General features: G+C 38.8%; 1 protein-coding gene across 15 annotated transcripts in view; it reads left to right on the top strand.

Annotated features, from left to right (window-relative positions):
- The window catches only part of stxbp5l (syntaxin binding protein 5L), a 121,918-nt gene that overhangs the window by 59,014 nt on the left and 44,704 nt on the right, over window positions 1-18,200 (top strand). For all 15 annotated transcript variants that reach the window (XM_020089623.2, XM_069532791.1, XM_069532792.1 and 12 more), the window contains exons 4-7: window positions 176-276; window positions 6,213-6,347; window positions 14,023-14,086; window positions 16,728-16,811. In XM_020089623.2, the coding sequence (XP_019945182.1) occupies window positions 176-276; window positions 6,213-6,347; window positions 14,023-14,086; window positions 16,728-16,811 (384 nt within the window). The remainder of the gene's footprint in view (window positions 1-175; window positions 277-6,212; window positions 6,348-14,022; window positions 14,087-16,727; window positions 16,812-18,200) is intronic.

Raw genomic sequence — 18,200 nt, forward strand, 5'->3', positions numbered from 1 at the left:
TCCATGTGTATGTCCTTGGTGCCCTACACCTTGAATCTGATATGTTTTTCGCTTTTTGTGTAATCTTCCAAAATCTCATCAGCCAGGATCACAGGACTTGAACCCAAAAGGCAAGGTGTCGTCTGCCTCCCTGTAATTATTCCCTACTGATACTTTCTGGTTTTCTGTGCTTTAGGGGGCGTTGGTCACAGCCTGTGCAGATGACACGCTACACTTGTGGAATCTGCGTCAGAGGCGGCCGGCGATCCTGCATTCGCTCAAATTCAACAGAGAGAGGTAAGCCTTTCAGGCCAATTTAACCCTGATTTGTTTCCCCAAGACTCTTACCTTGGTTGGTACTGATGTTCGTCCCAGATTATCTGGTAGTGTGAGGGGTTCAAGTTCCATTCTTGAACCTCCCAAACTGCCCGCAGAATAATCGGGAACCTCCCTGATACTCATTAAAGGTGTTTGATATTTAGATTTAGAGAGTGTCGTTTCCAAGCTGAACCCCAACAGTCAATGAGACAGAGCGACCTGAGCAGCTGACGGTGATATCAAGCTTTGGTAAACATTCTGGCTAAAGTCAGATAATGCACTACAGTTAACAGATAATATAATAATATTTCAACAGAAAACTGTTGAAATATCACCTGAAGAAAAGATAAATATCTCATGCTGACCACGTGCCCTTGATCATTTTCTCATCCACACTCATTCTGCTTTGGGCAGCAAGTTGTAGCTCCTCGCCAAATCTCCACTTTGTCTACATCAGCTTCCCTTTGAGGACACATGAGAGACACGAGGTGGTGTGTCGTCTCCTCTGGGGCAATAATCTTAATAATATCCCCATTACTTTCTAATCGTGTAGTGTGGTCTTGTTTATATTGAATGTGTGAAGATCTCCTCATGTTTGTGATGCAGCCTGATTTCAAAATAAATTTGTCTGAGCCCAGCTTTATTTAACTATACCATCTCTCAGCCGCATCATCGGCAGCGGTCAGAAACACATTTAATCAGCTCTGTCTGTGTCGAGAAGAAGAGACCTCCTCCCACTCCTCCCGCTCCTCCCTTTGACTGAAAACCTTTTCTACCCTCTTTGATAAACCTGAGAAACCTCATCTTCTGACTCCATTGAACTTGTGAGAAATCTCCCCCAATACCGCCACCCCTGGCTGTGACAGATGACTTCCGAGTGGTAATTAGAAAACTGAATCCATCGCCTTTGACATGTTGCCACATAACTCACCTTTCGCACGGTGTCTATAACCTGACACCATGAGAGAAGCTGTGCTTAAATTTAACATCTAAAATTAAGAGTCAAATTAAAATCTTTTGCAAAGGTTGTTGAAAGCCAGGATTGTTTGTTTGATGTATGAGTGTTATGTGCCTACAGCAATAAGACAGAGAGCCTCTATCCTCTGTCTGTTTCTTAATCTGACACCAATTGAGGGTCTTGAAGGTTAAGCTTTTACCCGACAGCTTCCTCTGCACCATTTGATGCCAGAATTGCTCAATAAACTGGATAAACCTGATCACTGCAGTTAACGTATATTAACTTTAATGGCAAACAAAGGCTTCTAATGCTGACATTTGGTTTTTGAAACGTTTCCTGGCCAAACACAGAAGTAGCTCAGTTGTTAAAAACAACACCTGTTGTTTAATCCAAGGAGTGTCCACTGTAGTTATGTAACTATCCAGAGCACACATTCATAGTCCATCATTAATGTCCACGGGGTAAAATAGTAAGTAGGGATTCATTTGGTCAGTTTGTTCTCATTCTGCCCTATCTTTACATGTTATAACTGCAGACAAAAGAGACACTATTAGAAAATAAATTATTAAACAATTAAATGACAACAAAGTAAAATAATAATCTTGGTGTCAAATTAAAGCTTCTTTTAAAAGTAAGCTGCACCAATGTTCTCTTACCCATTGAGGCTAAGAAAGTTCACAGACATGGTGGAAGAAATCAAGTGAAGCAACCTTCATACACAATGGAAGCATAATTATATAAGATGTATTCAAAGCAAAACACAAAAGACAGGACAGTACAGACACAAATTCGATTAACTTTGTGCTTATATATTTTACATTCCTCTTCTAATTCATCATATAAGAAATGCTTCTTTGACTGAAATCATTAAATAGATGTTTCATATTTCTTCCAGCTTCAGTTTGATGTCTGCATCTGTCTCATGGTCAAGGACATTTTAATGAATTTAATGAATATGACTGAATTTTGACCAAATGTGAAATATAAACCATGCAAACAAATTGCAAAGCACATGTATTTTCTTTTACATTAAAGATTTTTATCTATTCATAACATCACGGAACATCAGGGTCAAAGCCAGTTATAATTTTCGCACCACAGCGGAACTCAACTGAAGTCAAGGACTTCATCTGAGTCACGGGGCATGTTTTCTCTCAGCTAAAACTTTCCATCCCGAGACAGCAATGAGCTTCCTCCACGAGACGGAAAAATCCAGTCCCGCAGTAAAAAAAGGAAACAGCATCGTAAAACTCAACCAGGGGCACGTTCATAATGCAACAGAGCCTGAGAGGATAAGGGCTTGTTAAATCCACATACTGTCTGAAGGTTAAGGAAAGAACATGGTGTCTCTGTAATGCAGTGATGAGACCTACTGACATTTCAAGGAACTCTATCAAATTCATTCAAATTTTGAAGAACTCTTCATATCTAAAACTCGTCATGATACTTTGCCTTTATTGTTGCACAGCATAACATATAGTACAATAACTTCTGCACTGCACAATTGTGTTTTTTTTAATTAATGCTTGTTTTAATATCACAAATATAAATACAAATGAATAAAGGATATTAAAGGTTTAGGCAGCTGTCTCAGCAGCGGTTGCCTTGGTTAAATTTGTTGAGTTTCTGAACCACCGCATTCCTCAGACATAGTTTTTCCCTCTCTGTATTGGCACAGGGCACCTGTCCTGGGGGTTCTGACAGCCCAGGATGAATATGGATTTGGCCGTCAGGAAGCTCTGGAAGACACTTCAGACAAAACTTAGTGGCAAAGTTACATTTGAATGTTTAGAGAAATTATCATACACACACTGTAAACCTGTCCATCTGAGATTTCTCTGCAGACCCTGCAGCTGAACCCATCCCTGTGATTCTCATTCTGTAGCATGCCCAAACGAACACACGTGTGAACCTTAGGAATATTGTTTTGATTCAATTGTTTAAAAAGAAACCCTTCTTCAGTTTCTTTCTACCTGTCCTGTGGTGCAGTGAGGTAGGAGTCAGGACCGTTCACTCTCAGTTGCAGAGCAGTGAATCATACTTGAAGATAATGAAGAAGGGGGGCATCATGAGTCATCCATCAGAGGCTGGGTAGTGATTTTCCATTTAGCTCTGTCTCTCTAGGTTGGACCTCTTACAATTAGCACCCTAACACCCCCTCACAATCCCTAGAGAATAACATATGAATCACTGGAAACTGTGAGGAGAATTGTTTTGTGATAACTGTCAGTCAGCATCTCGTGGCTGCCGGCCCTCCTCGCTTGTCATGTCGAAAGGAATCTGAAGACCTTCATACCAAACAAAATGCACATCACAACACATGAAGCGTCACACACTCCCTGCAGTTTTGAGCACAATAAAAGGAGACAGTTGAGCTAATGTAAGCATCCGTGGTTTTGATCTATCCAATATGACTGCTGGGATATCTTAGGTAGTCTTTGCAGAATTCCTTTAATAGTGTCGTGTCTCATGCAGAGCAGATGGCCAGGTCGCCCGTTCCCTAGATGATGTCAGCAATTCAATTAATCTCTACATCTGTTTAGTTAATTAAGGATATTTGCTGGTTTGGCGATGGCTGGTCAGCTGGAGGCTAAACCCAGGTCTCTTCCTGTCCTCTTTGATTGCTAATTATAAACCTGGTCCCACTGTCTGGAGTCAAAACCATACATTTGACTCCAGATCTGTATTCGCCTCTACTCACTCCTCCCACGTCTTTTAATTTTCTGATTGCTTCTTCATTTAGTATATGTTTTTTTCTTTAAAGCTGTGACTTTTCTTTGACTATTTCCCTTTTTTATTATCAGGGGGAGAATCAAGACTTGTAGGGGTACTGCAGATGTTTTTTGAAATGCGTCATATTGGACAGCCTGCCATAAAACCAATATTCCAAAATTAGTTACATCTATATCAAGTCACAAAAAGACACTAATTTACCTTTTTTTAGTTCAGTCTTGACTCAATCTGTATTCAAATTTATTGTGAGGCCTCTTGTCTTTGGAAAAATAATAAGTTTGTGGTATTTTCTGAGTGTCTTATCTCGTCATGTGTTTTATGAAAAGCTGCTGACCTGTTTTCCAAATCCAAAATAATTCCACACAACCGAATGATCCCCACTAACTTTTGCAGCGATACATTATATTGTTGCTTAATGAATCGATATATTGATCCAGATCAATGAATCATTACAGCCCAACAATTTGTGAAGATATTTTGTAGTAAAGAGCTAATAATCCATAAACATTGATCACAAAGCTTCTTGAAGATAAATACGTTGCAAAAGACAGAAGACTTTCTTCCTCATGAAGCACATCCCCACCACCTCCAACAGTTTGAATGTTGTTATCTCCCCGAGCCACCAGAATCCTTATTGAATTGCTTGCTGTGTCATTTGTCTTCCATCTTATAATCCTACCATTTACTGGGTCATAGAAAATGATTTAATAAATAGTTTGTGGCTTCAAAATCATTATGTTTCAAACATGGTCTGTGTAATTTTCAGTGCAAAGCTTGAACAGTCATGCAAACACTCAGGTATGGTAATTGTGAGCTTCTACAGTTAAGTTATATCGTTATTGCCTGGAGTGATTCTCACTTGAGGTACATTTGAGAATTCATACATATGCAAAATGTAGACTGTGCGGGGAAAAATTCTGCATTCAATAATTAAGATTTGATTCTATTTAAAGCTTTGAGTACAGAGGGGTAGTGATTATGTGTGGAACAGTGGACCAGTTCAGCCTGTGGTGCGTACAGTATGTCTGCAGGCTACAGTGAAATGTAACCGCACACAGAAAAAGTTCAGGCTTCTACTTCTGGCAGTTGTTTTGAAGGGCTCTTAAAATAACTATTTATACCAGCTTAGGGTGAGCGCACAGACTGAGTGTATGAGTTCTCTGACAAGAGAGGAGCATGAGTGGCAACATAAAGCGCAGGATGAGCAAATGTAGGCGATAATTCCTATACACCAGCTTCCGCATTGTGGAGAGAAAGCGATTTCCACCTTCCTGCCAAGTGCTAAATTAAACCATGACACAATGAGTCAGGCCATCTTCGTTGGATATTCATGAATGAGTGAGACCATGACTTCTGTTGAGAGGACAATTATCATCATTAGCTAATTGTGACAAAGTCACCATCTGTCATGTGCACTGAAAAGACTATACTGAAGGTTGGAGAACGGACCACGGAGCCAATGTTGAGTCACCAGAAGACAGTCTGTATAGCTGTTAAAAAGAAAGAGCAGCAAAGTGACTCGTTCAATTTAATTTTGCTCGATCCTATTGTAGGATACATTGTGACTAATACATTGATTAACCACAATAAAACAGGTAACTGGTTTTGTTGTGCTGTTAATAATTGACACTGGAGTTCCTCACTGTTCCAAACATTTGTGCCTGAATCTGAAAAGCCCCAGAAATAACATCGGAAACTTGACCCGTTATCTGAAAGCTGAGACTCTGACCTGTGCACAAGCAGGAAACACTTGAAATTGTTTTGTCTTTCCCAATGTAACATTAGCAGCCTTCTCCTCTGTGCCTTGTAATGATGCATATAATCCATCCTCTAAAAAAGAAAAACATTCAGTTTAATGTTACTCCTCTTTGCTGATGAAATAGCAGTGTGACTAACTTCATTCAGTCGTGATTGGAATTGACATTAGGTTTTAAATCATTCTTTCTAAACAAGAAAAAAACACCCCGATCAGATAAAACCAGTTTTGCATTTTATTTGAGTGGCAGATTGGTGTAAAGACACATTAATAATAACTAACTTAATTATCCTCATTATAAACACAAATTTAGCACATTTACATGTTTACCTCAATGTGCATTTGTACAAAAAAGTGAGAATACACTGTGCTATCACAGCCACCAATCCTTGAAGCAAACTGACTTAATGATTTTATATCGATATTCTAACACCCAGTCTCTTTCCTCCTTTGTTTCTTGTTCTCCAGGGTCACGTTTTGCCACCTTCCCTTTCAGAGTAAATGGCTGTACGTGGGGACGGAGCGTGGAAACACACACATGGTCAACATCGAGTCCTTCATTTTGTCCGGATACGTCATCATGTGGAACAAGGCCATAGAACTGTGAGTAGCTAATGCTCAATGCTGGAGATCCCCCAAACAGTGGTACCAGCTATGGTGATGACAGTGACGCTTTCTAAAGTAATGATCCTGATGGTGGTGCTGCGGAGGGCACTGGTTCATATGAATGGTGAAATATTGAATGGCAGTTAACTTGGTCTTCTACTGATGCCTTCTTCTATGAAATAAATTCATCAGTGGTGACAAACAGAAAGATTACTTATCTCAAGAATCATATGTTTGAAAGATAAACTCTGTTGTGCCTCTTGTTAACTCAATAACTGATACCTTTGTTGGTAGTCGTGCAGAATTCAGCCACAGTCATTTATCATTATTTTCTGGTTTAAACGTCAGATGTAAATGGGTAAAAATGTTTAATTGGAGACACTGAAGCTTTTGGGATCTAACAACATGTTATAATGTGGAGAGAAGCAATCACCACATGGGATTTCATTGTTTTAGCTGTTGCATTGGATGAATATGTGGATGGTTGTTTGGCTGTAATCAAACAAATAACCGAACTGCCTTTGTTTGAATAGATTATATATTTCTTTGTTGATGTGCACGTTTGTTTGTGCTGCTAAATCATGCTGCAGATTGACAATTAAAGGCATCGTCAAGTGTACAAATGGGGCGCAGCTCCGTTGTATGCCTGTTTGTTTCTTTTGGTTTCACCCACCTACACACTGTTCATGTGGTGTTACCCTGACAAGTCCCCTGCTGCAGTGTCAGTCACAAGTCACTTCCATACCAAACCAGCTTGTTGCCTCGTGACAGCCCAAACTGGAGAGAGCAGTCACAACACTGGTGTTTATGTGTGGGAGGTCTGTCTGCCAATCACTGCTCAAGTCTCGAAGGCCAAGACAGTGTTTGAGATTTGAACAGACGTTTTGGTTTGTTGATTTCTTGCTGCAGAGAGGACGCTCCATTTTATTTTGCATCTCATAATCAGAATTTTTGAAGCTTCTTTAAAAGTCTAAAAATGTGAGGAAGGAATTTTCAGTTGTATGTTGGTATGTCTTTGTCTTTCAGTCCTGCTGCCTGCCATAAAAAAACACTGCTTCATTAACATGTTAGGATATTTTTACATATTTATGAAATAGTAATAATAATTTTACTTACACAGCACTTTTCAAGCAAATAAGCACAAAGTGCTTTCTGTGGACACAATAAAGCATTTAATGCAGCATTCAATGTTCAGAAGAACAGAACATATGCAACATTAAATAATTAAAGTGTAAATAATGAAATGTGTACTTTTAGAACATACATAAATACTTAAACAGACATATACAGTAATGCATATACAAACACATGCAGAAAAAAAATATAAAACTCTCAGTAAGTGCAACCCCCAAAAATGAATCAGCAGCTCATACCACCTAAGTAAAATCTATCTTAAGTTTTGAAACAAGATGTAAAAGTAGCAGCAGAGTCAACTGATTTGTGGAACGCTGTTTCAGAGCTGAGGAGCCAGTCCTGCAAAGGCTCTGTCTCCTTTAGTCTTAAATCTGGAAATAGTTAAACGACTTAGACTTGCAAATGTGAACACAATTGAAAAGGGGGCAGAAGCACTACACAGTGGCTGCAGCTACTGTGTAAAAGAGATGCATTTAGAAAAAACAAATCATCTTTTTATTTGTATATATAATCACATTTCTGACAAACATTTGCATAATGTTGGGAGATCACATTTGAACAATCTGTATTATGAACAATCTATATTTCATTCTGTTTGAGTTTGCAAGACAATGTATAATGTATTCTATATTTTCTAACCGTCAGCACTCTGTACCTTTCTGAAGTGGAGTTCATGAGAAGTTGAACTAGTATAGAGAGCATCTTCTTTCATCAACACACACAGCGACCGGGGAATTTCATAGTTTGGCTGGGGACGTTTTCTACCGAACATGAATAGGGATGAGTGGGGATTCTGTTATTCCTGCAGTTGATCGTCTAGTGAGCAAAGGAGAACTTATCCACTCCGTGTGCTGTTTACAAACAGCAGAGTGAGAGTCATTCAGTGAGTGTGTGTGTGTGTCTGTGTGTGTGTGTGTATGTGTGTGTATGTCATCCCAGCATTTGTTTGTGTGCCAGCAATTCACATAATTGAACACAAACCTAAGTATGCTCTATCGAAAAAGAATCAATTATAGCGACAGTTCAACTGGGGCCAATGTTCCCAAACAGGAGGGCCGTGACTCTCATTGAAATTCAAATGGGTACGCAACATATTAAATGCACAATTTCATCTTCAGGAGATTCATTCCAAAATGAGGTATAAAAAATGAGATGCAAGAGGGAAATGGGAAAAAAGACACAGCAGCCTTGCGCGCACCCTGCTGCAGTTCATATATATCCCTCTGGTGAACAGAATTATGTTTACGCCTGGCATCGCGTCTGCCATAATCAGCATTGGCATGTTTGGCTATTTCTGAAAGCTCTCAGCATCCTCCTGGTCCAACCTCTTTTCAATTTGTTTTGGTGCAGAATGAATAAGTAGTGTTAAAATGCAAATGAGCTCTGCAGATACAGAAGAAGCACATGGCAATAGAAACCCTATATAACACTGAACATTTGCAAATGTATGGATTGTTATGGTCTGCCAAATGTTCACATGCTCAAATGTTACACCGTTTTCTCCCTGTTGTTCTTTTTGTTTAAAGCACAGACAACATTTGGATAGTCATATATAGGAAGCCCAAAGCATCTGTATAAGTTTAGTAATAGATCATTGTCCTGGTAAATGTAAAACACTGAAACATGCACGCGAAAAGATCTTTTTAGTTTTTCTCTATATTTAACCCACCATATAAGAGACCACCCCATGTTCACCAGCCTATTCCATGGAAGCTGCCTGGGTCTGTGATGATGGGGCAGGTTGGGTGAAAATACCGTTTGAAATAGCTGCTACAAGAATCAAGTATCCGATCAGAGATGACACTGTCACTGAGCTGAAGTGGCTATGAAAACACAGTCATGAAAAAGTGGACAATAGATCAAATATCTTCATGTACACAAACAATACAACTGAATGAAATGTCTTCTTTTTTTTACCAAAGCACATAAATATTGCAGGATATTTGGTTTGAAGGTTCCATCTGAATTATTTGTGATTAAGGTGCTCTGTCCATACAAACATGAAACAGAAGAAATAATAAAAGACTTGTCAGCAATGTGCTATATTTATCATATGTGAATACTGTGATTTATAATGGCATTTAAATTCAATACATAACTTATACATAGTGCCTTGTCAATCTCCTATTCTTAAATCCACAGTAGGATTTCAAAACTAGAGTGGAGAGAGAAAGAGATCATTTAAATGAATACAACTCCTCCATTTCCTCTGAGCTGAGCTCAAGCAGTGATTGAAACTTGGTCAGACTCTCCTCCTGCCTCTGATTGGTGGTTTAGAAATTGTATTCTTCCAAATTGCATTATGTCACGGCAAGGCATCCTCGGAGATTTGATGAATTACAGCTTGTCTAAGGCTTCCAAGGTGCGGTTGCCCATGAGTACACAGAGGGTAACTTTGCGGCTTCAGGCAAGAGGAAAAGATTGATGAGCTTACTGGTATGGGCTGGCCAGCTCGCTCTTAGTTTTCATTCAGTGTCAGTATGCCAATGAGTTCATTTGTAAACATTAACACAGACAGAACTCGAGGGTCTCGTCCTCCAATGACACTCTTAAACTTTTCCACCACGTGTCTCCCTGCTTCTCTCAGTCCCTCACTCATGATGAGGTTGACTCTCTCATGATGAGGTTGACGCGCCTCCTTTCCAAACTCCCTGTCATATTTGAAAAGTTAACTCCACCCCCACTAGCCTGTCAGCCATGCCGGACAGCCAATAAGGAGACCATGTGTGCCAAGTCAATCACAAGCAGTATAGGTTGAGCCTTTTCTAATATTACTGTTAAGCAAATATGAAAGCAAGTTATATTATAGATTATATAATAGTAAAATTGTTGTGTATTTCACTATAAGACTACAGTCATTATGATATATGTTGAGACCTGTCAGATCAATTTGCTCCTGCTATGCTGTAGTAGAACATAAACACTGTTTAGAGACACTGTCTTATTTCATTATTTCCGTCTCTCTGACTCTTATGACTCTAAATATTATCTCCCTGAGTCGAATGCACAGCTAATCCTCACTGAAAATGAAGGAGGGGAATAACATCCTAAGCTCTATATTGTTATATTTTTGACTTTTGCAGCAAAGGAAAACATGAAAAAAAAAGTAAGATGTCAAAAAGGAGGAAATGTAGGCTGCTTGTCTGAAATGTTTTTGTCTCTTTGTACACTAGGTGAAAAGGATTGTGGGTATACTAAGGGCTGAATGCATGTTGAGGGAAAGAGCCAATGAAGAGGCTCGCTCAGGATGCAGCTGAGTGGCTGAGCTGTTTCCTATAAGCAAAACGTGGGTGTTGTGTTTTTATCATTTCTGAGCAGTTACATGTCTTCTTTCGTCCTCCTCCTCCTCGGTGCACGTCTTCTCCTGAATACCTCAACATCATCTGAGCCAAAACCTATAGACTCCATGTCAGCAGATGGTTAAAGTTCAACAATTACACATGACCAAATTTAGGAAACGGAAAATTCTCTTCATGGAATCACATTACCCAACACTAATATCAGGGACAGAGATGCTGTTGATGCAAGTTGTTGCACATTTGAATCTATGTACTAGCCATAAGGTCGGTGGTTCAATCTCCAGCACCTCCATTCTGCATTACAAATTGTCCTTGGGCAAGATACTGAGCCCCAAATACCTGAAGGCTGTGCCAACAGTGTGTGAATGGGTGACTGCAACTTGTACTGTAAAGCAGTTGGACCGGCCGACAAGACTGGAAAACAACTGTAAATACAGTCCAAGTTAATAGATATACAACCACACGATACGTTTGCATGCTGAGGCATTACACTGCCTTGATTTTTCATTTCACCTCTGATAGATGTAGATGTACAGGAGACATCACAATGTGGTATACAGCCTCTGCTGTGATGCTATTTGAATATTACTCACTATACAATTCAAACATGTCATGTCCTTGACATCTCTGCAGCTGACATGCTTTTTCCTGCCTTTTCTCCCTCCTCCTTAATCTGTCACGTTGATTATTTGGTCTCTCCTGTGATTGGTTGCCATGGCTCCACTGGCCCTGCTTCAGCTCAAGGTGTCTTTCCATTTGTGTGTGTGGTTATCCGTAGCCATATTTACATTTTTTCCATATCTGGAAAATAATATTTCGCTCTTCCTTCGTAATTTTCAATTTTATTTTTAAATTTGCTGCGTCATACCAGCTCCAGTTAAAAGAATGGTTTGATTTTGGAGAAGTTAGTGTTTATCTATTAATCTAAAGAGCATTCATCTGAGCAAAAGGGAAATACAGACAGACAGTTAGATAGTCCCGAGCATGGTCTCTTGGTCCACTGGGTTTTTTAGGGAAGGGGAAAGATGTGGTGATCGCTTTGAAATTAGATCCATCTTGGCAAAGTACGGCTTTATGATGTCTTTATGCAGCTATTTCACAAAAATCTAAATCTTAGAAAAAAAACATTAAACCTCAAATGTGATTGTTCAAAAAGTTTAATGTATGAGACCCATTTAAAGTTTGAGTCTGTAGTACGAATTATGAAGAAGTGGGTTACATTTACAAACTCACAATGAAACAGTCAACACCACATTTCAAGCGGTCTCCAGAAATCCATCCTGCAAGTTTGAGTGTGTTTTTCACAAAATTGAAGGACAGATAAATAGAAAGAAAGAAAAGAAAGATATATATTTTTTGAGTTGGATATATTTCAGCAGTTCATGTAGCCCCACAGCTAGACAGACACTCTATTCATGAGTAAAATCAATCTTTTCTTAAAACATCCTGATTTGATTTGTGTGCTCTTCAAAAAGTGGCCTTGTCAACTGAAAGGCAAACTTTATTAGGAGTCCCTAAGTCAGTCAGGAACTCACCTCAATTCACGTATTTGTCTGCACAGAGTTTCATAAACCAAAGAAAAAACAACCTTACTTATACAATAACAAGTGCTTGCCCCGGGTCAAATCCACTGTATCCAAAACCCAATAACTGCTGCCAGTATTATCTCTTCAACAACTTAATATCTAGTTTTGTTTTTAAGTTATGTGGGGTATAGGTTTGTTCATGTACAATGCATTATCTAGTGTCAAAAGAGCATATGCATGTTACATCAGAATTTGAGCATCAGCTGAATGTGTTATTTTTGCTAAATGGCTTGTGCAGCCAGTTTCACTCATTGTTGCGCTGCAGTGACTGGACAGCTCTTGTGTGTCGTGGACGTTTTGGTGATACCTTTGCATTTTGCTTCTTTGACTGTCAAACAGGAAGATATTGAGTTGTTTTTATCGCCCTCCCACAGCAGGCATAACTAAATGGCCAGTTATGAACGTGTCAGTCACAGTTTACCTCGGCTTTCCAGATCAGCTCACATTCCAGTCATCATGCTCTCGTGGCTGCTGCAGTGAAGTTGGCCAGTGACCAAGTGGTTCTTGGAAAAATATATATTTTTTTTATGCAGTAAGTTTTGGGAGAACATTTGATTAACTCAAAAACAAGACGTCCCTTTACTTCTGCATACGTGTATTTTGTCACAATCCCATATGATACTGACAGATTATGTGGCCATCTGTGTTCAAAATGGCAAAATATTTGTGCAAATTTGACAATACCACTGTGTAGAATACTCTTACAAATAAAATTTAAAATGCATTTAAAATGTTACAGATAATAGTTACATTTTTAGTATATAGGGCAAGAGGTTGTCTTATATTCTAAATACATTATTATCTGTGTTATTATCTGCATTCAGAATGTTACAGATAATAATGTAATAATTATATACAATACACATCACATATTATTATATCTAATAATTATATATTTTTAAAGTATTAGAATTCAATCGTAACATTATGAAATCATTCATGATATCATATTGTTCATGATCAACGACAAGTTTTTAAACGTGATATAAGATATACAGTATTTTGAGTGAAATAAGTCAACTCCATAGCTGAGTATTAATAACAAGTAACTCAAATTGTGCTTAGGTAAAGTGCTTGTGTTAATGTACTCAGTTCCTTCCCATCCCAGATATTTTGCTCTTTCCATTTGAAATGGGTGGTTTTCTTTGGCGTGTGTTAATGCTTGTTTCTGTAATAGTGATTAATTTAGCCAGAGCAAGTCCAACTGTGGGACGCAGTCCTCAGAACCCTGAAGCTGCACCACCACTTCTGCACAAAGAGCTGTTCACCGTTTTTATTCAAAGTTTAGTGAAGCTCGACTCAGTATGCAGAGAGATATTTTTGCATTATTACATAGTTTGACAGACAGACAGATAGATACTGTAGAAAGACAGATCGTTTAAAGGAAATAACAATTTTAACAGTTCTAAAATGCAAGTACTTTGAAAATGTGGTTATCAGTCAATTATTTCCTTAAATACTGTGCTTGTTAAAGTTGTTCTACCTTGCAGCATGTTACTATACACTATAATTTTGGACTGAACAGGGAAATGTGACTTGTATGTCAAGTGTAAAACTGTAGAATTGCTCATTAGTCATTGCTTCCACGTCCTCTCCAAAACAAAGAGTTATGGGTCTATTTCATCTCTCTCTTATCTCTCCCTCTCATCACAGATCAACTAAAACTCATCCAGGACCTGTGGTTCATTTGAGCGACAGCCCAAAGGATGAAGGGAAGGTGAGAAAGAAGATAAAAGAAACACCACAGACACCTCCTGGTTCTCCTCAAGCACCCAATCTTAACCTGATCACTTTCTGCAACATAGAGCCCCCCATCATATTTCCCTGTGTTAAATCTTGCCTTTAGTCAAATCCCTTCCTTCATCTGTCATTCAACCTGCTTCTGCTGTCATTGCATTTCCATCATATCTTTCCCTACTCTCTATTTCCGTACATTTTTCTTATTTTAAGTCTCACCTCTTTCAGTTCTTCTTACTGGCTTACCGACCGCACAACATTCTCTCTATAGTATCTCTCCTTGTTGCTCTCATGTTCTTTTTCTCCGTCCCTCGGGCTCTTCACATATACACACAGATAATATGAAGTGTGAGGGACTTACGTAATATCTTCTGAGGACGGTCGTGTTTGTCAGGGTCATGTCACAGTCAGATTGGTAGGAAAGGTGGCAGGCTGAGGTTGCTGTACAAAGAGAGGTCGTTGAAGAGCATATTGATTTTTCCCAATGGATTTTTCTGCCTTGGGTCAAACCAGGCTTGACAAGCAATGAAGACATAAAGACGAGTGAGGAGTGTGCAGCTGTTCTCACACACTGTAGTCACACAGGACAAAGGAAGAAGTGCTGTGTGCAGCATTAGAACATGTTATTAATGTAATCTAAAAGAGTAGAGACAGATACAGGATTCTACAAGTTCAAGTGTTTTTATTTCTCAAAGCTTTTGCTTTTTGTGCTTATTATTCACTTTATTTGTGGTAAATAAAAAGCCGACAGTTCCAGATTCCTAATTATGACTGGGGTCTGACAGCAGGGAATAGACATTAAAACTTATTTTAAAAGAAATTTCATCCATGGTCCACTAGAAACTGTACACTCGTAATAACTGTAGTAAATATGGCAGGAAACTTTGTTAAGAGTGGCTCAGACTCACAAGAAAAAAAATCCAAAAACAGCTCAGAGAACTACAGGGCTGTGAAAATAATATGTCAGGTTGTAACCTGGTGGGAAAAAAAGGGGTTGTCTCACTCGTTGTGAACAGTAACTGGGTTAGTCACATATATTAAAAATCCATCACAAAAGTTTTTTCACACAGTGTCATTCACCCTGACATTTGGCGAATATAAGGATCACTTTATCCAAGTTAACAATACAAGCCATTAACTATAATTCAGGTGACCAGAAATATGACTATGATTTATTTTTGCTCCATTTCTGCTGTATCATGTAATCCAACATTTTAGAAACCACCAGTAAATTAGATTGTGTGTGTTTTTAACTTTTCCTGCAGCTTCATCATAATCATCAAAAACAATTAGAGCTACAATGATAAGTGGATAAACTTGTTTGGTCATCGGCAAAAAAGAATCAACTTGTTTTGAGAATAATGTATGCAAATCTTTTTAGCACATTATTAGTTATACATTACACTAAAGATCATTGGCTTTAAAAGGAAGCATTTGATGATGTAATCCTCTGTATTTTTCATTGTTTTCTTGTCGTGTTACCAACCAAATTCTTAATCAGTTAATCCAGAAAACAATTGTTGGCATATAAATTGATGGTTCATGAGTTGCTTCACTGAAAGACTTCTTCCCAGCAGACTTAAGTGGCAGCAGAAAAAGACATAGAAAAAGGTTTGACTAATTAATAATGTCTCCTGTACACTTAAGTGGCCCAATCAATTATGTGAGTGAATCAGCAATACTTTCTTTTATAGTAGTATTAACTTAGCTATTCTTCTTGTGCTGACATTTTATTGCATGGAAATAATAACAATGCCTTGAAAACCATCTTCACTCAAAAGCACATTTTCTCCTGAAAATAACATCCTCTGTTTTCAAACTCTCCAAACAAGTTTTGTGGAAGATGGCTCGATAATAAAAAATTCAGTGCATGTCAAAGCAGATCTGTGTGGAAGATGCGACGAGCCTCCGAGCCTATACAGTGTGACATCATTCATCTCACCTGTTTGTTTACATTTGAGACTGTTGGTGTTGCTAATGTAAAGCTCCACTTCTCCTGTCTCAACTCCTCGTCTTAGTTTTTACACACGTCGTCTCCTTTCAGCAAGAGAGTTGTTTCCTCCGCTCTGCCTTGCAGGCTGTGCCTCTCCAACGTTACTCTCGATCTCTCTCCTCTGATCTGTGATCACACTGTGCTGTCTTTTATCTCTCCTCCAAACCTATGAGTGTGCAACGATGTCGTAGTGTGTGGGTGTTTTTGTGAGGTTGTTGTTTTTGCCTGTTTTCATCCACGGGTTATGTGCCACAAGGCATGTGCACAGGATGTGTGTACGTGTATGTACAGACACATACTCACATCCTGTCATGTAAACTAGTAACAGGTGTATATACGTATTTCTGCACATGTATAAATCAATAAATATATGTGTGTCTGCAAGTGTGGCAGAAAACAGACCCACACAGGTATTTAAATAAATTGTAGAAAGCTCAGTAATACATATTTAAGAAACTAAGAAAGCTAAGAAACTTTCTCTGAAAAAGAGAACTCTAAAGAGGAAGGATTAAAGAAATGTCTCATCACAGAAAATCGTGAAATTACTTAAATTAAATTGGTGCTGTTTTCAATTGTTTTCTCTGGTCTTATACCTCCCTTTCATTCCTTGTCACGCTCCCCTCTGAAGCTGCTTATAGGGTTTGAGAGCGGGACGGTCGTTCAATGGGACCTCCGGTGCAAGAAGGCTGACTTCAGAATCTACTACGATGAGGTGAGTTTCCACTGTGCACTCCTGTTTCACCAACTTGAGTGAGAAGTCAGGTGACGACGTTTTGTTTCCTCCTATTTTGGCATCGTGTCACTCTGACATTTAAAGTGGATTTTCAAGAGGCCTTCGGTGTAACTTGGATAATTATATTCATAAATGTTCAGTGTTCTCTGTGGGGGGGCGTTTGTCATAGCAGCAGGGTGTAGGATATGTAGTATATCAGAATTTGGCAAAATCCAGGTCGTAAAAAATGAATCATGTTCACACAGAGGGGGGTACGTGAGTGATGTAAGTCAATATTTACAAACCTTCCTTGACTTCAGAATTCTGTGGAAACAAAGACTTAACAAAGGTATCGATTGGTTCATATAGGAGAGGAAGAAAGTGCATTTACATGAATCCATTTCTGGGCCTGTAAAAGCCTTCATCTGATCTTCTCATCCTCCTTCCATCACTTATCCTGCTCAGGAACAGACATTACCCATTTGTTCTACCAATAATTTGTAACTCAGCCGCAGGTTGTACCATTATCATCTTTGATCAGCATCAACTTTTCTTGTTTTCAATCTGGCACCTTTGTCATCAACTGAGGTATTTCTTTGCCTGTCGCTTGTGCCGGCCAATTACTGCTGCTTGAATAAGAGGCAGTAATTGGAGAACCTAGGCTCGCTCATACCAGTTTGAGCTGCCTACGACAGCTCACACAAACAGGTGAAGAATATAGTTGTCATTTCACCCAGTTAGAGGTGCAGTGCAACATAAGGCTCTGTCCTTTGCGTTTGGTGAAGTTTAGTTTGTGTGTCCTCGCTGTTCTGACCATCTGCAACAATTATTCTTATATTTAACTGATCAAGACAAAAGTCGGAATAAGACACTGCTGTGTAAACAACATTTTTGGATGACCTTAACCTGCATAAGCCCATACGCAGAATTAAGATGTGGGGTATTGTGGCCTTAGTTGCATTATGTAGACATGTATACTTCTTATACCCTATTTGGGTTTTCACAGCATTTTTGCAACATTAACATAACTGCATTATGTTAATTAAGCAGTTGGTAACTGCTTAATGATGCATGCACAGTGTTTGAGTGTAGATAACATTGAAAAATAATGAGGAGTTAAAGGTTTTGGAAAAGTAGAAAAAAAAATTGGTATACTGTAGCATCATCCATTAAACTATTTCAGGTTAGGGTTTTAAAATTGTGTCAGAAACATCAGACATATGATGTAGTGGACATAATGTTGCCTCATGTCAACATTACGCACTCTAGGCTCTCTAACATGTAAATGGGAATATGAATAAAACCCTATTAGCAGCTCATGTAAACATCATAGTCAAACTAATGTCTCATTCAAGGTCAATATGCAGATTATTGATGTCCATGTAAGCA

The sequence above is a fragment of the Paralichthys olivaceus genome, chromosome 10 (genome assembly GCF_024713975.1).
Source record: "Paralichthys olivaceus isolate ysfri-2021 chromosome 10, ASM2471397v2, whole genome shotgun sequence".
Classification (NCBI taxonomy): Eukaryota; Metazoa; Chordata; class Actinopteri; order Pleuronectiformes; family Paralichthyidae; genus Paralichthys; species Paralichthys olivaceus.